The sequence below is a fragment of the Cynoglossus semilaevis genome, chromosome 3 (genome assembly GCF_000523025.1).
Source record: "Cynoglossus semilaevis isolate Cse_v1.0 chromosome 3, Cse_v1.0, whole genome shotgun sequence".
Taxonomy (NCBI): Eukaryota; Metazoa; Chordata; class Actinopteri; order Pleuronectiformes; family Cynoglossidae; genus Cynoglossus; species Cynoglossus semilaevis.
The window spans coordinates 8,424,999-8,448,591 of NC_024309.1; the positions used below are offsets into that span (position 1 = coordinate 8,424,999).

At 42.3% G+C, this 23,593-nt stretch overlaps 1 protein-coding gene across 7 annotated transcripts in view; it reads left to right on the forward strand.

The window, feature by feature from the left end:
• The window catches only part of LOC103377105 (rho GTPase-activating protein 12), a 43,834-nt gene that overhangs the window by 1,860 nt on the left and 18,381 nt on the right, over positions 1-23,593 (forward strand). For all 7 annotated transcript variants that reach the window (XM_017031782.2, XM_017031785.2, XM_017031783.2 and 4 more), the window contains exon 2: positions 2,665-3,427. In XM_017031782.2, the coding sequence (XP_016887271.1) occupies positions 2,759-3,427 (669 nt within the window). In that variant the 5' untranslated portion in view covers positions 2,665-2,758. The remainder of the gene's footprint in view (positions 1-2,664; positions 3,428-23,593) is intronic.

Below are 23,593 nucleotides of genomic sequence, written 5' to 3' on the forward strand. Positions count from 1 at the left end.
CTTTGTTTCCTGCTGTCTTCTCTCTGAGGTTCTTGACAGTTTTAATTCATTTATCTTCTTATTTGGGATTCCCACACATCCTGGAAAACCTGGGAAACTGAGGAATGGCATGAGAAACTATGGGTAGAAAATGGAGAAAACTATTTCTCCTAGGTTAGGGTCTGCAACCTGTGGCTCCTCAGCCCCTGTGATGACAATTTGTGATTGGTCCAACTGTTTATTGACATCATTAAAAGACAGGATTAGACCCTGCACTTTTGCAGACCAGTTTGCAAGGCCTGTTTTTATTTTGTTGCAAAGAGCAACAATATATACTGAAACTGATGTCTTCCACTTCAGATCATATGGGAATTTACTAGTAGCAGTGCAGATAGCAGTGTAGAAATGTCTCTCTTAGGGAAAACCTTGGGAAGCAACACCTTTCAACTCATTAGAAAAACAGTTTATTGGATACTTTAGCGTATGAAAGGATTACCTGTCTGTTGTGCTGTAAGAGCTGAAAATATCCTGGGATATGCTTTGAGGAAAAGAGTGGGCACCCTGAGAGGAACAGGATCCTAGACAGATCTATGGTCGTTTGCACTGTGATGTGCTTTCCTGTCTGCAAAAACAGAGCAGTTTTTAGCTTTTTTTTCTGACAGTCATGATGATATTTTAATCTGTAAATGTTCAAGTTTGTTGACAGGCCCTGATAGGCCAACTAAAAATAATTGAAAGTGAAATCCAATATTTGTTGGTGCCCAAGGAATTGGGCTAACTGCCTAGTGTCTCTGACTTTAGAATTTAATGAAAGAAAGCAGCTGTTAATGGATTTATTTAGTAATCCAGCAAACACTGCAGTTTATCTCATTTGTAGTTTTTATTCATATTAAAAGCTCAAATACCACACACAGGACAAATCTCAGATTTGACAGTATTTGTTTGACTCAATCTGCTGTGATGAGTTTAGCGCGGTTGCTGTGAATCCACGTCACTGACACAGCCATTGTCGTGTTTGTGACTTGACAGTCTGACGGCTAATGGCGAATTCTTGCAAACGCACTAATTGAAACAGACAGAGGCTGTTCGATGACAGACGGTCATTCATGCAGCCCGGTCAACGTGCTCTGCTGACATCATGGCTGAGGCTTGTCCTGGAACGCTTCCAGGCCGGACTGGCGTCCGTCAGATTCCCACTGGTGTGATGTAACGCTGTGTCTGCCTGTGTCTGTGTGCATTTGATGGTGATGAAAAAACAATTGAAGGATCATTAGGACTATACATTTTATCTGCCCCAGGCTTTCACTCTTCCCTCAGACACTCACAGCACTCTACATCTATTCTGGTGTAAGTACCAGTCTGAGCATCCATGTGTGTGAGTGTGTGCATATCTCTTTACGTAAGAATAGATTCATTGGTGTGTTCTCACGCCTCACTTAATGCACCTGCTTTTACCGCAATGCACTTCCAGGATATAATTTCACAGCGGCGGCTATTTTCGGAAGATGGGAGTAGAATTTGATATGAAGGGAGACGCAGCTCAGTGACGGCCCTCTGCTGCGAAGCCCCCACCGCTGGTATTTATTTAGGTTAACCCATGAGGCATTCTTACAGACGGACATATCAATGACAGGCCAAATCCCAAAACAAACCCTGCGAAAATGGCGAGCAGCTCAGCTGTTGTCCGACTCCGAGACACCCAGACTGCACATGAAAAATCCAGACGTTAACGTTGTCCATTTTTATACTTTTCAATTCGGGCTCATAATTGCATTAATGAGTAATTATGTCACACAGATGAACTAGATTGTATGAAAGAAGGCAGACTTTATTTTTGGATGCAGGTAGTGGGTTGGGAGGGGGAAGCTCTGGAGAGTCTTTGTGGTCACCTGATCACATACAGGATCAGTGCGCGGGGTCATGTTGTCATCACCTCTTTGATCAGGTTACCCTGCTGGATGTCCTCAGCGATGCCGGTGTAGAATTTCAGAACAATCAGTGTTGACTGTATGTGGTGGCGCTCCGGGACAGCAGTAGTTCCGTGGTTGTTCCTAAGTCGACTCTTTTAGAATGTTTGCCTGGAATTGGATTGTGTCATACTGTGGGAGGATTACAGCAGGATCACGTTGTGGTTGTGGTGACGGGATGAATATTATGCCGGAGGTGTGACAGAGCAGGAGGTTTGTACCATGAATGGTAGTGTGTTTTTGTGGTTGATAAGACCGTGTTTACACCCACTCAAAGTCTTGTGCCTTTAAAAAACACTTGCATGTAAATAATAAACAGACTTTATTAAATAAAAGATGATTGTATTATTTTATGAAGCCTATACTCTATATGAGATTCCACACTCCAGATCTGTGTTCATGTCATAGACAAATAGCAAAATCATATTGGTGGGTATATGGATTTTGACTTCTTTTGATATTTGATGACTTGTTTTGTAAGTTATGGAATTTAGACATGAGGCAAAACAACATGAAACTATTATTTTACTGATATTTCAATATTTACAATCCTACAGTATATGGTATTTAAGTAAAGTTGATCTCTTAAAATGTATAGACTATCATATCCTTTATAAAAACTAAACATGACCTGAAGTAACAGGATATGACAGGATCCGGCCCAGACAATAAGTGCCTTTAACACACTCCCTCTTTTTACCTGTCTTGTTTCCTGTAGCCCACCCATTCCCGGCCCGACATGCGGTGTCCCCCAGGCCTGGATCACTGAACATTTGAGGTCAAAGTTCAAGCTTTTTTTTTCTCCAGCAGTCATGGCTGACAAAGACGGACTATCTATTGCCCCGGGCCAGGTCTACATCGAGGTGGAGTATGACTACGAGTACAAGGCCAAAGATAAAATGGTGGCCATCCGCCAGGGAGAGTGCTACATGCTGGTGAAGAAGACCAACGAGGACTGGTGGCAGGTGAGGAAGGAGGAGGGCACGAAGGCTTTTTATGTGCCAGCACAGTATGTTAAGGAAGTGCGTCGGGCACTCATGCCCCCACAGAAGCCCACCTTAAGGGCGAAGCCCACCGTTTTGGATATTTGTCGGGCGTCCGATGAAAACCTCAACAGGCCGCAGCCTGAAATGACAAGTTTTGGACGTCCGTCTCCTTCCTCCACGCCTTCTCCGTCCTCTGACCGGGTCACTCCTCCAGCTATAGTCAAGGACACTAACCACAACTTGGGGAGTCCTCATCACTGCAAGGTTGTAGCCGAGCTGGTCTTGCTTCACAACAACAACAACCACCAACACGCCACGCTGCCACGGATACGGCCAGACTCGCCTCCGCCCAAAGTTGGAAACAACCATATCAGAAGTCCAGACAGTGACAAGACCCCCTCACCAAGCGACCCATCGGGGAAGGGGCTGAGTAAGATGCGCAATGATTCAGAGTCTGGAGACGAGCTGAGCAGCAGTTCGACGGAGCACATGCAGGTGAGATTCTGTTCTCTTCTTAATGGTGAGGCTCTGTAGCTGCATTGTGAGAGCTGGGGTTTCTTAGAGCGTTCCTAAGAAACAAGAGAAACTGCTAACTAACAAAGGAGAGCTTCTGTTTGGGCTTGGTCACATGGAAAAATCATTATCACATGACCACTCTTTGATCGTTACTTGTGTGCTAATCACCTGTCTACTGTGTAGTTAAGGGTAAACAATACCTTTGCTTGTTTTTTGTTGTTGTTAGTTTCACCCCAATCCAGGCGTAAATGGGCTGTGATGGTGTAACTGGTTTATCAGTGGAATGTCTATGTGGACTTTTAAGTTCTTTCGTGTAGAAAAACTGACAGATTTATGAACTAATTTCATTAATTCATTAGCAACTCCAAAACATGGCTGTGTCTATCTAACTGTGACCATGTGTTGCTTCTTTTTTATTTTAAGTTGGCCCAACTCACATAGCCAGACAATTAATATCCATGTATGTAATATGATGTCATCAAGCATCACGCCGGCTTCCTGAGCGTTTCCTGGTTCCTTGACAAGTCATACAAAACAGGCTGACCTTAAAATGCTGCACTAATTCAGGCAGAGAAGCTAGACTCACATTGGCAGTCACTGTATACAGTATATGTGTATTCTGCTCTGTTAATAACAAGGATATGGCTAAATCTTGTGATTGTTTTTGTTCTACATTTGCAATGCATCGCCTTGGATCCTGCTTGACTTTTTTGTTGAATACCAGCATGCCTCACAGGCTCTGGTGTCCGTCCTGCTTCACATGCCTCATTTCTCACCTTATCCTTATTTTGCCTGTGTGCCTCTGATGCCAGAGTGCTCTCGTCCCAAGTCATTTCTGCTGTAAACATTTGTAGAGATTGCACATTCTCACAGATCTGCCTTCAATTATCAACTATTTCACAAGCACGCCTAAAACTATTTTGTGCCCCATTTGCCAGTTGTTTTTGTTTTGTTTTTTTTGTAGCAACAGTTGTTTATTAAAATGTCCCTCTTTGCCACAATTTTTGCGTTTTTACAGATGTGCAGGATTTGAGATGGCAGCTGTGCAGGATTTGAGATGGCAGTTGTCGTCTTTGGGTCATTAAATACTCAATGGTGTGTTCACAGCACAGGTTTTGTACTTGAGTTTTCAGGTACATTTATAACAGAGAGGAATGACAAACACAGCTGCTCACTGTTGGTGCACGGCCATCGCTGCTGCTTCCTTGATTTTCTGAAGTCAGAGCCAGTTAGGAATGCGTGGGTGCAGTTCTACAGGGGTTTCAAACGGTTACTGGTGACCCTCTAACCCTGAGTGTGTTTTCAAAAAAGAAAGGAGAAAAATAGAATCTCACAATAACATCGCACAGACGGTTCTGTTTATGCTTTTAAATCAGCCAGTGCATTTTTGCAACAGTAAAACAGAATGACTCTGTCCGTCTTTAAATTCTGGGTGAATATATTCTATACACAATGACAGTGTTTGCATATTTGTACTGATCTCCAGTTCTCCTTGAAACAGAGGGGGCACTCAGACCTCAACATGTATTTGTTTTCTTCAAAGGTTCAAAGTATGTGTATCCTCACTGTGGCCATGTTCCATATTTTGGGTCCTAATGATAATGCAATATTTTGTAGTTTAAAATGACTTATTACCGGGATGAAAGTTAATATATTCCGAGCTAAATACATATTAGAGAGAAGGCAATAGCTGGTTGAACATTTTTAGAGACGCTTCACAAAGAAATTCTGGTGTAATAAAGCCGTGGAATGGTCTTTTGAAATAAAACACCTGTTGTGTGTTCAGTTAAAGTGGCCGAGGGGAGCACAAATGGGAATGTGGAAAAGTACCGTAAAGATTTAAATTGCTGTGCTCCAGAAAAGAAGGAGGCGTAACACGTGGGTCCATTCCTGGTTCAGTATTTCAAACTCCCTTGTGATTCATTTTTTTGTACCCTGCCGCTCCGATCCACACATTGACAAATAAGGCTCTCCTCCCACTTGCACATGAAATGTGTCCCATCAATCTCAAAGAGAGTCATTGGTTGACCTGGGCCCCATTCTTCCTCATCTGCAGCAGAGGTAGATCAAAGTAGATAAACAGGAATAGTATCAACGGCGGGAGCTCGAGCAACTTAGCCTGCGTGAGCCATTTCTGGGCTGGATGTGCTACATGAAGGCAGGGTCAGATTGTTTGAAAACTCCGGGCACTGCTTGTGCTCTTTGTTCCGCAGGCTGCAATAGCCTCCTCCCCCATGGAGGGAACAAAGAGAGACACATTTGAATAGAAACTAGGTCATATTCTGGAGAATCAGTCTGCAGCCCCACGATGCCCCACCACGGGGACCACTGTGTGAAAGAGGGGAGTATGTGAATGTGATTGCCATGTGTGATGTGTCCTGCAAAAAGGAAGGCAGGAGGGAGAATAGAAGTGAACACACTTTACAACTTCGTTCCCCCCCAGCCCACTCCCACACACACATGCAGGACCTCTAAATGGTTTGCTGGCCCTCTTAAGGCAAGAAGTATGCTTGTGTTCTGTGCTGCTGACTGCATTCAAGTTTTTCACATTCTGAGTGATTTTCATGCCCCTCAGATCACATGCCAAAATAAACACAAGACTTGAACCCCCAGTCATTTACATTTGCATAGGCAGCTCCTCGGAGTGCTGTTGTTCGTCAGGCTACAGCAAGGCTGGCGGAGCGGATAAGAAACAGACAGCAGACAGGATTTGGCCACAACTCCCTGTGAAGCCTCACACTGTCTGTGGTCGCCGGAGCAGGTGGAATGTTCTGCAGAGAAACCCAGTCCCTTTATTTCCACAATTCTACTGCTTCCTGTCATTGTCTGTGTGAATCGAACTTACAGGAGAGAGAAGAAACAAAAGCTTTGCTTTGATACTGCTGAACATTTTTAATACAAAACCTTTCTCTTTTATTTTATACATCCATTTGGCAAATTAATAAAAAAAACATAAGAACATAAGAGAGTCAAAATGCTGCTGCTACTTAAAGTACATTCACCCACTAAAGCAGTAAACACTGTCTGTATGAAGCAGCTGCTTGGTGAAACCATGGATGGAAATGTTGCTGACTTGCCTGCACTCCGCTGCCAGCTGGCTGCTTCTAATTGATTAGATTTGATCTACGACTGTTGATGAAGGAGTCTCTGTCTCGTCATGCCTAGCCTATGTAATTTGTCCCCGGACCTGTGACTGATCGTCTTCTGCGGCCTTGGGAGTAGCGGTGGGGTTTGTGATCACACGTCGCCCACTAACATTCTGTCAAGTCACCAAAGTGCCTGATCCTCTAAAAACAAAGCCCCTACGCTCTCAAGGGATTCCAGAATCAAACCAACTCCACGGTTCCTTAAAAGCAGGGGCAAAGATCCATTGTTTATTTTGCTTTAGAAGAATGAGGCAAACCATATGATTTAAAGCCCTTTTCTCCCGTAAACATATTGGGTTTCTCTTTGGACGTGTTGACTGTTGTGAGGCTGGAGAGAAAAACACGACCACACAGGCTTCAGTGCCACAGAGTTATTTTGAGTTGGTTTTTATACCAGGATACTTTTACTAATATAATCTGGTGTAGTTTTTGTCTAGACCTCTGTGTCCGATGACTCATAGCTACTTTTGTATGGATGACAAATGAAAGGTTAGATGTTTTTTGTGTGTCACTGAGGGGGAAGATATTAAGTCCCAGGAAGTGTCTGTGTTTGTGGCTTTGCACCATCGAGACAGCATATTGCTAGTCGCCCCAGCCGTTGTACTGCACTTTATCCGTTTTTACACAGTCACTTTGACAGAACAAGTTATCAGCAACTGCTTGACCCTCCCAGTCTTTCACACTTCCTACTTTCTCAGCTGTTAAGTAGTTTCTGGTGCCGAGAAACATGCATTACGCCATGTCGGTAATCACACCAGATTTAGCCAGAGATTTCAAGCTGGATCAGTTACAATGCTAAAACTGGCCGTCTTCCAGCGTCACATGTTGTTTCCCTTTGAGTCCACCTTTGGGTTCCACTTCATTGAACCATTGTGGAAACTGACATATGGCTTGTAAATGCACCATTCTGAAAGAGAGGCAGCAAAGATGATGCCTGTTTGTTTTCATCCTGTTGTGTCTTCTTCCTGCCACAGATGTGTGTGTGTGTGTGTGTGTGTCGGCTGGCACAGCTACCGCAGTGGGACAGCAGAGAAGGAATCGTAGCCTTTAAACTATAAAACTCACAACAGCTCCCGTGTCGACATGAATGACTTGACGAGAGCCACGATGCTGTCATTAGAGATGAATGAGCGTGTTAAAAGTGAATGTCATAATTGTCTGAAGAACATTTGTTGGATTGTGGACAGATTGGTCCTCGACTGTTGTTTCCTTTCCTCTAAATAACAGATGCAGCCGCTGGCTAGGCCTTTGTTTGTTACTTGTTTACTTGTGCAGCACAGCAAAGGCTGGAAATGTGTAGCAATGGCTTAGCATTATATTTAAATAGACTGCTGCCTTGTGGGGGGACTTAGGAATCCCAACTGCCTTTTGAAAATGTATCCTCTCCTTGATTTACTGCTATAGTTAGTTTAGCTCTGCTGAAATAGATTATTGTTGTTCTCGATGTACGTTTGTCCCAGAAAGAAAAACTTCTCGGTTAAAGTCGAATTATATTACGGACCACCATATGTTAAACTCCCTCCGTGTTTTGCACAGAAGTCCATAGAGAAAATGTATATTTTTAGCTGACTGAAACATGGAAACTTTTGTTTTACTGGTGCATCTTTCTGCAGGTTTTTATTTATTTCAATCCAGTCAAAGATTTTTACCTGCCAGTACAAAATAAAACACATGATCATGATGAAGGACACAGCAGAGTATCAACTCCTAAGGGCCTGTATATAAATGATTGATTTTATTCTACAGCGTTTGGTTGTAGAATATTGACTTAAAGAATCTAGGTAACTAGGAGTCATCTATATAAAAGTGTTGAAGTCGCTTTCATTCTGGAAATAGCTGGATGCTGCTGTTAAGCCATGCACATTATATGAAGGTGACATCATGACTGTCTATGATCCTTTTTAGTTTGACTGTACACTGATGAGGAAAATGCTGGCCACTGTTAGGAGCACAGTCTTCAAAGTGAAGCCAACTTCAGCAGCAATAGTTGATTAGTTAAATAAGTTTAAGAACACTTAAACTCTGAGTTGGTAAACCCATTAACTATAATAATCTTTTACATGGTTTGTTGACCAACAAGTGTATTTCAAATTTGAATACTTTTCTTTATTCATAAATATAAAGTTCCTGTATTTTAGTTAGAGCCAACATCTATATGTTACCCATATCTTAAACAAACCAAAATGGCCCTATGCTGATTCTTTTTTTTAAAGCACCACATATGGAACCCACCCACTCATTCAGCTGAAACCAAGCAGCAAATTCAAATGGTTCTTCTTGAGGAGAGAGACAAGCTCAGGCCGTGCTGTAAGAGTTAAGCCCTCTGTTGTATGTTGGACTCTGTAATCTGGAGCTCTGCCTGAGCTGGGAGTCTTACTATGGGCCCAGCTGAAAAAGAGGCCCCTGCTTGTTTTCCTGTGCATACTTGACATTCCTGCCTCAGTGCCTACACACACTCGCAGTGTCAGGCAGCAGTCGGCAAACTTTTCCTCGATCCTACAGAAGTGAAACACTGGTGCTTGGCATTTTCTATCATTAAACCTAAACAAACAGTGGATTTACTGCGTTTATTTATGTAACATTTTCCGGTTTTATCTTTCTGTTCAGGCTTTGTTATGTCTGACTCTTTGCCCTCAGGCACCTGTCTTTGCCTTACACTTGCCCACTGCCTCAGGTGGTTAAATATAATCTCAGTGGAGGGTAGGACTGAAGTGAGAAAAGCAGTGACTGGAGTCAACCTTTATGTATTAGTATGAAAAGATCCAGTTTGATCTGTATGTTTTGACTACAGTAAAGTGACTTTATTATAAAGACAAATAAATATATATTTTTACTCAGTTTAATGTGTTTTTCCCAGAAACCGTGCAGATTTGCATCACTGACCAGTTTTAAACAGTCAGTATTGACCTTTAAATGATGAAGGCATTCAGGTTTTGCTGTCTACCTTTTGGTAGCAAGGCTGCCAGCGAGGCCTCATATAACCTGTCAAATCTGGAATTGATGCCACAACCCTCTGGGTTTCAGGACAACTGCACTACCCACTGAGCCACTGCCAAACTGACTGATAGCAGAAGCAGTTTTAGTTTCAGGGGAAAAAGCCGCAGATCAAGACAGCCCTGTGCTGCATTTAAAACGTCAACACAATCGACAATGTCTTAAAGAACAAAAGGAAAGCAGATTGAATTTCAGCCGTCGAACTGCAGTTTTATTTCACTCACTGTTTACCTACTGTATGTTACTATAGCAGCTGTTCAGAACAAAACCAACAAGCGGAGCAGTTATAAAACACAAACACTGTCAGAAACTCAAGCTTTTCTTTTTCTCGGTCTGCCTCATTTGATGCAGTTCTCTCTGCTCCACTGTCAGTGAGCCAGCTCTGACTGTGAACCACTGTAGCAGTGTTGTTGCGTTTACAGTGTTGACAGCAGCACATCACCTTTCTGCTCTCTCTCTGGCTCATTTTCTCCGCTCCACTGCTCACCGTATTTTATGAGATTCCGGCTCTTCCATTTACCATCTTCTTCACTTTCCTCCTCTTACTCACTCGTTCTTCCTGTTGTTTCTGGGTCTGCTCTACCGCTGTAGTTCACGGACTGGGACGGCATGTACCCAGAGAAGGTAAGAACGCCGAGCTGGGCTGCTTTTGATAGCGCAGTGATTTATTTTATTGTGCTTCCCTTTTCTCTATTCCCTTCCAGCTGGGGCCCATTCCCTTCCATGCCTGGAACTGGTTGGAACATTTTCTTTTATCCCAGTGTTTTTGCTTTAAATACCGAAGGCCTCATTCGCCTGCGACACTTTGCCTCTAATCATTGTGACTGACGGCAGCGAATGCGGCGCGCACTATCATGTATTTGATAAGGCACAGGGGCACACGTGGGTGTTCTTGCGTGGGATGTAGTTAGCGAGTAACTCAACTCCCCCCTTCCGCCAGGACCACAAAGGTTTGTGTTTGCATACATGTTGTGATGCTGAGGCGCATGGTTACATAACGGATGCTGGTTGTGTCTAGATCCTTTCAAACAGCTGCTGGAAATGTTTCCCCTGCAGCGGCCTCCTGCTTTGGCAGCAAGGACAGGTCAAACAGCCATGCATTTACTCAAACCTCTCAGGATAACAGACCCAGCCTGGGGAGCCATTTCGATTTGTATCACTCACAAAGGTGTGTGTTGCCTCGGCAGTGAGTGGCTTTTAGCACGATGATGCTTAGGTCAGATGTTATTCGTGAGAGCCCTCCCCTGCCCTCCAGCCCAGATAGATAAGAATGTTTCCTGTGTTGTCGACCTTGCGTCCAACTTCTCCCATTTCTTTGCACTTTGACGTGCCGGAGTCAGTAGAGTGTTGAAGTGGTTCACCACACTCCACAGTGGTGGTCATGTTTCCTCTTGTTTGACTGTGATTTATTTTTTTTAGATGAGTAGTTTCCTGGTACCTGAGAAAGTGTTTCCTCTTATGTTCACCCAGGAATCGTTTTTTCCCCTCCTGCTCAGAACCCAGAATCTTTTAATAGTATCACAATCGTTTAAAAGCTTCCCTGAACAGTTTTCACCGTGTAGTACCAGGAACTGTTCCTAAGAATTGTAAAACGTCTGGCCCATAATGCAGAAGCGTATCTGACATGGGCAGCGAGGGGATGTGACCAAATAGGGAACTCTGTCTTAATTGTTTTTTAATTGTTGCAGTTGTCAATTATTCAGTTTCAGCAACAGAACGATACAAAGGTTGTTTTTTTTCTTCAAGTCTGCCTATTTTTCTGTAACAATGGCACAACTGGTTTAGTTTTTGTTTCTATTCATCACATTTATGCACATCACAGGCAACTGTTGTGACTATCGCCATTGTTTTTGACGCACTCCCTGCTGTCCCCAGGAGAGTTACAGCAGCAGCGGCTGTGGCTGGTTGCCACTGTGTGGGTGGACTGGTGGAAGCATCGGTGCGTAGGTGTCTTCGAGAATCAAGGAGCATGCATTGTGTCTGTCATATGTTACTGCTACTGCATTACTGTATCTTAGAGGACAAAGGCGTCTGGTAAGATTTAGATTGAAGAACATTTGAACCTAAACATGTATGGATATACCTTTGCTGATACTGACAGGCTGTGGACTATGAATCATATAAAGTGACTGTTGGTGTTTTCCATGACTTCATCCACGGTCACTACACTGAGAAGCAAATTTAGTCTCTCCTCCAGTAGCTGCGCAGATTTTTACCTCGATCCCTTGATGGTGATACATCTTGGCTGTCCTCCCGGACTCTCACACCATGTTAAGAAAGTCTGTCCAGAGTGTTTTTTCACATGTTTTGTGGACTGTTGGCAGCCGGTGGTGGCCCATTATAACTCAACTACACTTTATTTGAAAAACACAAGTTTTTTTTTCATTTTTTTTTTCTTTTTGCATAATATTTTATGGTATGGTGTGGTACAACAGTAAATCCATGTACAACTCAACTGGTCCCCGGACACTGAGCCTGTTAGACAAAATATGAAGAGATATCTGTCAGAGAGCTGATTGAGTGTAGCAATCAACACACTGTAATGTGTCCTGTTTGGCTGCATATGGAAGTTTCACGACCTACACTGGTTTTACACAAGTTTACTAGCAACCTGTGCATGATAATATTGCGTCGTACTGCAGTACTTGGCATTTGTTTGTATCTCTTACATCTAGATTTGTTTTGTTTTTTTCCTGAACAGTTGATAATGAGATGCTGCTAGAACAGTGACATCATTTTTGTTTATGAAAAGACTGAAAGGTTATTGTCCTCAGAACTTTCCACTAGTAGCAGTCACCGAACAGAGATGCCTCACAAAAAACAAACAGGACACAAAGAGAGTACCCACTCCACCACAGACCAGATCCTTCTGCCAGCTCTACAGCTTAGTGCCCAAATAGTCCGTTCACACAGTAAATCCTATTTTAACGCAGCACCAGCAGCCGTCTTGTAATTGCTCTCAGATGGGTCACTCGCCTCTGGGGGATACAGTACATGTCTGTGTACATTTCCATAAGCTGACCAGAAATAGCTCATGACTTTTCTTTGCCCAGTGCCACTCACTGTCCTTGTGTCCGACTTCCACTCTCTGTTATTGAACAGGATTTTCAATACACACCACTGACAAGTGTCCCACTGGTTAGAATGTGTTTACAGTGCAGTGGGGAAAGATTCTTTGGTAGGATTTCCCTTTGTATCCTGCCCCTCCCCCCGTCTTCTGCTGCTTTTTGAATGGACATTGATCAGGTCAGTGTTGTCAGTTGGGTTTAGTTGGAGAAAAACACACGTGCGTTTGGAAGTTAACGGAGTTTTTAAACCTAGTTTATTTTGCTTTTGTTATCCATCTTCTCAACTCCACATCAAATCACCACCTTGTTCACATATTTATGTACATTTACTCAGTGTTAATATTTTTTTAAATCATGTTGTACATTTTTTATTTGCACTATTAATCTCCAACTTATTTCTTTAGCCAACATTTTACGTAGTTACATTACAACATACGTATGCTATAAAATGTGAAGCCTTATCAAGTTGACATAATAAATCCGAGCTGACGATATGCATGGTCATAATGAAAACCCCCTGATGTTTTTTTTCCTGGTCTGTTTGGTCTAAGTGGTAAAGCTGCATCTTTATTTACTATCACTGGAAGAAACACAGACTCAACATATTCTCCATGTTTCCACAGCTGATGCTGTATGACTCTGTTGCTACTGACCGTCTGCTCAAACAGCCATACCTTTTCAATGCTTGTTTATCCGGTCTATGTCCTTGCTCTAGATTTGGCGTTCATGTGTGTCAGGGTAAACACTGTACACAGCAAGTGTCGTTGTTGTTGACCAAATTACATTTTGTCTGGATCCTATAAATGACAAAGGTCAGTTGTCTGTAAGCGTAGGTTCTAGTTCCTCCTGTTGTAGTTTCTGTATGATGGTGTCTGTATCTGAGCCCGAACACAAGACAGTGGGCCTTTAAATACGGAGACAGGAGGACCTTCCTATCTATTTTTTACTTGCACACATATATTAGCCTGAGTAGCTAATTGCTACAGTACATGCTCTCTTTTTATAATATGAACCAACTTTAATTTAAGGCAGTCTGTCAGAGTGTCCGTCTTTTTCTTTGAAAAATTTGGCAGACTCCTGGTTCACAAAGGCAGCACGTGTCCTTCAGGTGTTAGAGTAGCCTTGCTGGAAATCCTGTGCAGAACAAATGAGGTTTCAGTGTAAATCAGTTCCTTGCACAAAATAAGGGATTCAAATCAGACATGTAAACATACAGTAGATGGCGTTTTGCTACCAAATACTCTGTGACAGATGATCCCATAATCATGTAAAGGTATCAAAGGTTCACTACGCCCCCATCCTCACCCACCATCCTCCCCCCGTCTCCACAGACTACTAGGAAACAATCTTCTTACTTATATAGATTAAGAGTTTGTCGTAAGTACATTCCTCAGTTAAACCTCTCCTCCCTTATTTGCTCTGTTCTACTGGTCTTCACCCTGATTCACGTTGTTGGCAATAAAACGTCCAGCCTAACTGAGTTAGCTGAGTGAGGGTCAGCTGATTATTGGTTTCTTGTCGTTGTTGCATAATCTTTTTTTTTTTTAATGTTTTGAATGTATTAGTCGGATTAAGAAGTGGTATGTACTAGGACAGGGTTAAAATAGTAGAAGTATAATGTAATTTTAACATGAAGTACACACAATATGAAAACTACAAAACAATACTAGTGTTTTGTATATGAATTTTGCAGCAAAAAAACCTGCTGGTTTTGTTTAGATATTTATATATTAAAGAGAATAATCATTTTGTTTCCTGTGGGGGAGGGAGGTGCTCTGGTCTTCCCTTAGGCCTGTGCGAGGGGTCGCCGTCGATCTGCCAGTCAGCACAGCCTTTTAAGCTACCTTTGCTCCCAAACAAGTGGGTGTTTGCAGCCATGGTGACATATTCTAATTAGATTCGCGGTTGCGATGCTTAAGATATGTTGAACACGCTGCGTCTGAGGAGGATGTGCATAAAAAGCGAGCCACTCTGCATGTAGATCCCTAGTTAGAGATCAAAGTCGGGATTCTCTGATCTCCGCTGGAAGTTAATCAGCATCATTAGAGACACATACTGTACAGCCTGTATTTTAATGGAAGGTATTTGTTTTACAAAGATACATTAACGGACTAAAATTGAGTCAAAGTTAATTCAACTAACTACTTTTCTTTTCTATACTACCCAGTTTTTTTTCTTTTCTTGGTGAGTGTTAAAACGTTAAGCTCATTAAATGGATGCTTCTCCAGATCCTTCCCTTTGATGCTGACTGTGACCAGTTTGGATCCATTTCCCAAAAGTAAACCCACTGACCCATCTCGACTATTGGCACCGCTGCTACATTTCTCTGCCAGCTCTACATAGCACAAGAACTAACTGGTGACAGCGATACCAGGTTCCACTGTCCAGTCTACATTGTCTCCAGACCAGTTGTCTTTACGTGCCACTGCTGCCTGTACAAAACAATATCATCATTCTTGCTAACGTGGCAGGACGTGCACAGTGGAGACGCTTTCTACAGAGGCAGCACTGTGACGATCAATTACCCCACCAAGACTCTTTTATGGGTCATCTAGAGGACGAAGTAGAACAAGGCTTTTCACTAAGTGAAATTACAGCGTGGGAAAGTGTGGCATCTGACAAGGCTGATTTAATGAAAGTGCTAATCTGGATCTTTAAGTGTTTATTTCAACAGTCTATTTAATTCATTTAAGCCAGTAAATCTTAAGCCCACAAGGGCATGGTGTCAAATCTGAAATGGATAAGTGCAGATAAAGATGGACTTTACATGGCAGCAGGTGGTTGCCGTCGATATGTTCGAGGTGGTGGTGTGACCAGAGGTCAGTTTGTGGTTGTGTTTTTGGTGTGTTCAGCTGATGATGCTGTCCATTTATTCAGAAGACCCAAATCATGTGACTGTGAAGACAACAGTAGCTGCTCTGATTTCTTTTTTTTTCCACTGGTCAGATACTGTAGTGATGGATGGGGGGGCACGGAGAAGCGGTGGCTTGGCTCTGCGCTCTCTGGGTAGTGGGACGATTGACCTTACACCCATACGCATGCGACACAATGCAGCTTTCTGTCTGTATCTCCACCCCACTGCCGTAGCACGTCCAAACAGTCTGAGTCATGGTAAGTGGGCCAGTGAGGAGCGCAGGAGATTTAAAGATGCCTGCCTGTAATACTCATCTGTGCCATCACAGGAGAGTGAGGGCATTTTTATTTTTTAAAGACTGGAAAAAGAAAAAGAAAACAGACAATTAAAATTATTTTAATACGTTAGCATACAATTTTAAATATATACAGTTTATGTCAAATACCTATTCATTCCTACTGAGTAGCGTTCGTCTAAGGCAGTGGTTCTCCCCCCTTGTTTTCATGCCTCCCCCAACACCCGCTGACCCACACCGCTGCAAATTTACATACTATGGAGAACTTGATAACATGTATATTTACAAACCACTGTATGAGGCGCTGCCACCTAGTGACTGGAGGCTTGTTATCATTCAAGAATTAAAGCAGTGGTACACTTATGTCCAGCGTGCCATAATCCATTGGAAGTCCCTCACGCCCCCCCGGCACCTCACCGCGCTCCCACAGGGGGGCCCGCCCCACTATTTGAGAAGTGCTGGTCTACTGTATAGACCCGCAACCACTTTCACACTTTGTGCTGAGGCATCCTGGAGCTCTCGATCAAACCCTGTTTTGAGTGTGATGTTGTAGAGGAAAGGAGGAAAAAGAGTGATATGTGATTATGCTGCTCGACCCTCCAGGGCAGTGGGCTGGTGAATATCTAGGTCACATTCTGGAGAGAAGGGCTCATCAAATTTAGACATTTAAAAATCTGCTTCATGACTGCAAGCATAAACCAAGGCATATCCATTCAACAGCAACTGCACACAGACTCTTTGCTCTGGCTTTTCCATCCTCCTGATGTTGCTGTTGAAGCTAAAGCTAAAACAACACTTTATAATTACCCTGATTCACTGGGGTTAATTCTCTGTTGTGCCACAGCTGTTTCTCACCAGCTAACAAGTCAAGACTTCCCTGACTCTCTAAGAAAATAATGTGCAGATAAGATAGTAAAAACTCAATTTAGTTTTAAAGTAAATATTTTTTTCCACTGGTGCGTTCAGGAACCATGGTTCCCAGGTTCTCTCTGTCCACGGGCTTGTTATTAGAGCTCTACACACACAGTTTCAATAGCTTTGAAGTTTACAGAGTGAGTCATCTGTTTCTGTCACACTGTGTCACATAATTATCTGTCCCGTTATTAAAGCAGCTTAGAGGTATAATCTCTGAACTGTACTGATTTAAAGCAGAGGAGAAGCATCTTTATAACGAAAGCGTTTTGTCTGCTTTGGTTATAATGGATGTGGTCGACCCGTCAGCTGTGAGGGTTCTCTTTTGAAGCAAAGCAGATCTGTAATGTTTTGTTTCATCAATGTGATATTTGCATTCTGTCAACATTTAGTCATTGATTCATCACGATGCTGGAGCCAATCATGGCTTTCAGCTTTTAAGACAGTGGTCCTTTTCTACCAAAAAACATTACTGATAGAACCAAATACATGAAGAAGAACCATTGGTGCCAGGCGAATGCAGTCTGAATAATTCCATCTGTGTGCCTGTTAATTAAAAATGGCCATTAAAATCAATGTACACTGTGAGTCTTACCCTGATGCAGCTTTTAAAGATAAAACATTTGCTTTTGAATCAGGGAATATTTAGGAACAGAAAAAAAAAATCCCTTTAGCTCGTATTAGGCATAATTTCTGGTACCGTCTCCATTTCTTATCAATTAATAACCGACTTTATTATTAAGACGTTATTTGTCTCTTTAGTTCCAGTGAAAATTAGGACAGGAAGCTGCAGTGACAGCTTGTAACATCTATAACTGATTTTTGTGGAAACCAGCAGAGGGTGCTGTAAGAGCTTTGCTGTTCCAAATACAAATACCACCCTTTTGTTAATAAGCAACATAAAGACTTCTTGTTTTCCCATTCTTGACTCCTGGAGTTTTAGGATATTGACATTATGTAATCTTGCCTGTTGGCTATCTAACTCTGGTTGACCTTTTTGGTCTTCCAGCAGAGTCGGGACGCAGTGGGGACGACGCATTTGTGATTATCATTAGACTCCGTCTAATGTGATTTTGAGATGCACACTTTGTTGCTGTTGTGGCTGTGGATGTTCAGTCGACGGATAACCCCTCCCACCAATCTGCCGCCTCACTAACGAGACAGTTAATGGCTCTAATCTGTCATCATCCTCATCTCTTCTGGCTGACCTTTTGTGTTGACAGACTGGGATGAAGCTTTGGCCGGGGCCGTTACAATCAGCTGTGACCACAGTGTGTCTGCACACTGCACATCTCAGCGCCAAAATCTAATCTCGATAATCTTCCTTCAGTACCTTTCTGTCACATTGACGGTTAAGGCCTGTTGTTTACAGTGTGAAATTGGACGGGTGAAGTGTTATTAGTGTGTTGTTGAAACAATGCTGGAATGAGCTCGCTACAATTGTCGGTGTCTGGCTGTCAGCTTCACCTCACAGAAAGTGCTGCTTTTACTACGCGTCTGTCGGTGAAACTAGAGCGTGTGAACCACAGTCTTTATGACCCAAGGATTGTGACCTCTGACCTTTTACGACCTCAATGTTTTGAACCTTGTGCACGGCCACCACTCTATCTTTTCCCTCCGTGACCTGCCTCCTCTTTCCTTCATCTGGCTCTGTATTTTCTGTCAGCGTTCCCTCTCCTCCTTCATCTCTCCCCTCCCGCTCCTCTCCCCTTTGTTTCTGAGTGGCCCAGGTCATTCAGCTAATGAGTGCTCCTATTTAAGTAGAGCACCACGGCTCTAAATAGATCTCAGAAGATCCTTTAATCAGCCGCTGCCATTCTAGATGCAGTCAGGTCGCTTCCTTCACTCGCCGCTGCTGCGATATCCACGTATCTGCTCAGGACCTGTCGTTCCTCCGCCCCGATCGGACCTGAAACTAGGTTTGGACCATGTTCTCGTACCTGAAGAGCCCACATTACATTGTGAGTAGCTGTCAGTGTGTACCCTCCAATGACAGATTAGGTGGATGTGTGTGTGTGTGTGTATGCATGTGTTGAGACTTAGACTACTTGGCTGAAGGAGACGTAGAGCAGGTGGTGCTGACTCTTTTCTCGTCCCTGGCTACTGTTAAAACCACAGCAGAGCTGCAAGTGCTTTTTTTAACCCTTGTGTGTACATGTAAACATTCAATTATATAACAAAATTTATTTTTTTAAATATGGATTTCAGCAGTACAACCATTAACTTCATTTGATTTCAACTCACTGATGTTTTAAACTTAGCTCACGAACAACAGTTTACTATTATATAGTATATATAATAGTATAACTAATATATAACAGCAGCTGTCTGATTGGTTTGTACTTACTGTATGTGGTGATGAAGCTACAGGTACTTTATTAGTACTGGTACATCACATCTCTGCTGGAAGCACCTTTGTTGTAATATTACATTGATTATATAACAGTCACATTTTCTTCAGTTGTTTAATTTGGAAGTCATTTGTATCCGAGTGCCTTGTCGTACATGCTTCCCAGGTCATTTTATTTTTAATAATTAAAAACAACAATGGTACAATCTATTATAATTTTTTTTCTCTGTTTCTGTATTAAAACAAAGGAGTCCATTACTTGAACTAAAACAAAGCACTTGTTTAGTCTTAGTTTAAAACAAACGTTTCCATTGTACTGTCTGGCATGGATTAACCAGAACAATACTTTGAACACATGTCCCCACCGCTGTTGGTAAAATGTCCCATTGATTAGGACCACCGTTTTTCTGTCTAACTAACATTGTCACAAGAGAACTGTGATGCAACAAAGAAATGCTTTGTAAAGATTTACTGTTAACAATTTTTAACCATCTGAAAATGTCAATGTCATACTAGCATTTATTTTACGTTACTCTGTGCATCTTCTGAAAATGTCAATGTCATGCTAGCATTTATTTTACGTTACTCTGTGCTAGTTGTGTGAATTTCTTTTAAATATGTTATTGGAGTCAGTCAGAATTTTCTGCCATATAGTGGAGGAGTTCTTCTTATTCATTCCTGTCACTGTCACATAAACAAAAGAAGAAAACTTTTATCCAGTGATGGATAATAGTTTTCAGACCAATAAATGAAATTGAATCATCGTGAGATTCTTAAGTTGGGAAACGCTGCTTCAGACTTGCTGTCAGGTTGATGTTATGTAAAAGAGGAGAGGTCATTTTTTTTGCTGTCAGTGTTCTTCAGCGTCAAGAAAGGTCCAGGGAAAGTAAGGAAACTGCATTTACTCTAGGCTGAATGTTCCTCTGAATACAACAGGTCGTGTGTCTGCACAGAGCTCTCATGTTACATGCATGTGACTACGCTCATGGTTGAGTACTTTCTTACACAACAGGAGATGTAAAAGCTGCCTCCCCGCTGCAGACACACCTGTCCTCCATGATGCCCTAACATATGGATGAATTCTCTTTCTGTCAGGAACAGCAGTATTGGTTGAATCCCCTCCATCCTCCCCTCTCTTCCCCCGACATATCCACAGCTGTCAGGTCTACCCACTGTGGTTTCATTATGCTCTATTGTGCCGTCTTTCTCTCTGTGTCACAGTGTTCCTACCCACCTCATCTCTGTGAAGCTAAATTAGCCAAGCAACACCTTTTCTAAATGCTCTGTCACGTCCTTTCAATCCTCCTTCCATTTCCTACAGTCAGCTGAAGTGGCTGAAGCCCTCCTGGCTGTTGTTTGCTCCTGTACTCGGGTGTCCACGGTGTCCTGCACTAAAAAGACCACGGTGCCCTGCACTAAAAAGACCATGGGGTGCACAGCGCTGAGACCCCCTGTGGTGGAGTGCTGCTGAAATCATCAACCTCACACACTCTGTGGGACAGGAGCAAAATTAAATTTTTAAAGTTTCATCAATAATAGTCATATCTGTTACATGTGATGGGACAGTTATATTTGTCCACTGCCAAATTATGAAAGTTGTCCATCACAGTCAATAGTTAATTTGACATATATGCCATGAAGCTGGAAGGTTTGTGCTGTTTGATGCTGTTGTCATTACATTATAAAACTTTTAGCTTTAAGTTTAATACGTTTATTTGTGTTTTCTTGTGTTTTGGTCAGAAGGTTATAACCAAAATCCTGTTTATTATCCAACCAAATTATTCAACCAATCATTTTAGCTCTGTGTTGCCCAGGAGAAAATATAATTATGCCATTTGTTTCATGTCATGATTGTGATTGTTATTGAACGCTTGGTGTTCGATCATGTCATTTCAGCACTGTCAGTATCAGTGATTGTTATTGAACGCTTGGTGTTCGGCTCTGTGTTCACACTGTTCCATAATGAATCAACCTGATTACCTGTGAAATATGGCGTCAGTGAGACTACATTGAGTGTGTTTATTCTAGTTACATAATGTTGAATAGACGTGACTGTGATGTGTGTGATCCTCACATCTGTGACTTGTCACAGCAGGTGGAGAACATGTGGAACTAATCACATCTGTAATGCATTGGTTCCAGTCAGAGGTGTGAGCGGAACGTCAGCATTTAGAACTGTGAGGTTCCTAAACCCTCGGAATCAGACTGACTCTCTGTCTCCTCCTGTCTGCTCCAGTCTGTGGAAACCATCAGATGTCCCGGCCTGGTTCTATATAAACAGAACAAATTAGCAGGATGATTTGAGGCAATATTTATAACCTGCTGGTGAACCACAGCCAGCTGTCTCCCAACCTGTGGTTCGCAGTTCACCGACAGGGAGCTTTGAAGTTCAGATCCATTAAGAATGTCCAAAGTAAACTCAAGATATGGCTTATATATATAATTCAGTTTGTTTTTGGTCTTGTCAGAACTTAAAACATTTGTCTCAGTTGATGTATCACAACTCTGCAAACTGATTTTCTATTTCTTAGATGTAATTAAAAAATTAGTAATAACGAAAAAAACAATATTTTTTTATAACCTTTCAGGTTGTAAGGTATGATTATAAATGCCCCGGGCTTCTTACCCTGCCTTTGCAGCAGTAAGTGAGATGTGTTTGTGAAATTAGCTCGTACCAATCACACTGAAGGCAACAAGGCAGGATTAGCCACTAGCTGGGATTTAGCTGTCGGCCTCAAAGAATGTTGGTTAGTCTTGTTCTAGGCCTGGTACGACCTGCCACCCAGGACTACTGTAAACCAATGTCCTGCTTACAGATCAGTGGTGCTGTCTGCTGGTCTGATGGGTTTTTCTTGCACATTTTGTACATTTAGACTTCGATTGAGTCCCAAGACCTTCTTAAAAATTCTAAAATTATTCCACACAATTTCTTTGGTCTGTATTGGAGATTTCCAGGCGCCAGTTTTGGCAGATGACAGACAACAATGTACGTATTACATGTTGTCATCTATGCAAACGCATGTTTTTCCCGCGAAATAGTAGGGTTCCCCTTTTTGTGGCACATTTCAAATGGCAAAGAGCAACAGGAAAAGGTTAACAAAAGAATGGTTTGCGACTGCAGCTTCCAGGAGAGAAATGGAATTTACTTTTGACGTGTCTTGAATATTTTCTTCCTCCTAAACCTTTCGGCAATCAAACAGGACAAATTGATTCTGTCAGAGAGCTGGCAGGTCATTTGACTCTTGCAGCCAAAACTCATTTAATGCATCCCTTCCTGCTCCTGCTCTTCTCTCTGAAGAGTGCGTATGAAGAATCCATCACATCCTGTTCTGCCCTGTGATTGGACGGTCGCTGTTGGTAACAGATTGCAGCACAGTTCTGTTATCCCGTCCTACAAGCCAGACTGTTGGTCTCTCACTTTGATGGTGAAATACCCCAGCAGGCTGTCTGCCATGTGGTCTGCGGAGAAAGTGGTGTAGCTTTGCCGTGTCCGCGTTCTGGAAGGGGAGGAGGAGGGGTGGCAGCAGAGCACCAGGCTGAGCAGACTGCTGGGGGTCTGGGAGTCACTCCTGCTGTGTGGGTCTGTGGCGTTTGGTCAGAGAGAAGCAAGTGGGCCTCTGAGGTCTGAACACACTGTGCCTGTGCTTTAAGATTAATATTAAATATTTCATAGACCGTGCATAAAAATGGACAGTGATGCTGTGTGGTCACCCAGGAAAAACAGGAGGTGTTGCTCTGATTTATGGAAGTAGACCTGTATGTATGTATTTCTATGGCAAATTCGACTTAAAGAGCCATGATCAGTTTTGTAAATTATTACTTTAAATATGAATTAATATATTTTTTTCCAGTGTGATGGTGAATATGTGCGGATAACTGCACAATCCAGTTGGAGCAACACACATTCAGTTTAAAGCATTCTTTTATATATTAGATTTTTTTTTACAGCAAACTCTATCCCCGTTCATCCTTGCATAGCTCTACTATATTAACCAAACACAAAAAGGTGTTTTTTTTTTTTCAAACGAGTAATTTTAACCTGAGGCTAATTGATAAGAGAGCAGAGAAACACAGTCCAGGTGACGCTGATAAAAAAATCCATTCTGTCTCATGCTACTGTGTCCTGACTTACACACTCCAGCAGCAGGATATTTGAGACACGCACTTAAAACACTTAAGGAATGTGTCCATATGCTTTGAAGAGACAGTCAGACCAGAAAAGACGAAGCCTGATGGTTTGATGTCTTCATTTAATTTTTCATTATTTTTTTCAGTGTTTGCCTTCAAACTCAATTTTAAACCCAAACAGAAGTGGTTTCCGTGATCTAATCATGCTTTTGTTGTGAGTGCAAGATATGAGTCAAACACACGCACAAGAACAGTCGTTTTACAAAATCTTCTGCCCCATGAAATGAGTAAGAACATGGCCGACCTTGTTTAATAGAAAGTCAACACAAACGCTGAGTTATCTTTTCTGCTCGTTTTTTTTTTGCTAAATATCTGATTTAAATGTTTCTTTTACTGCA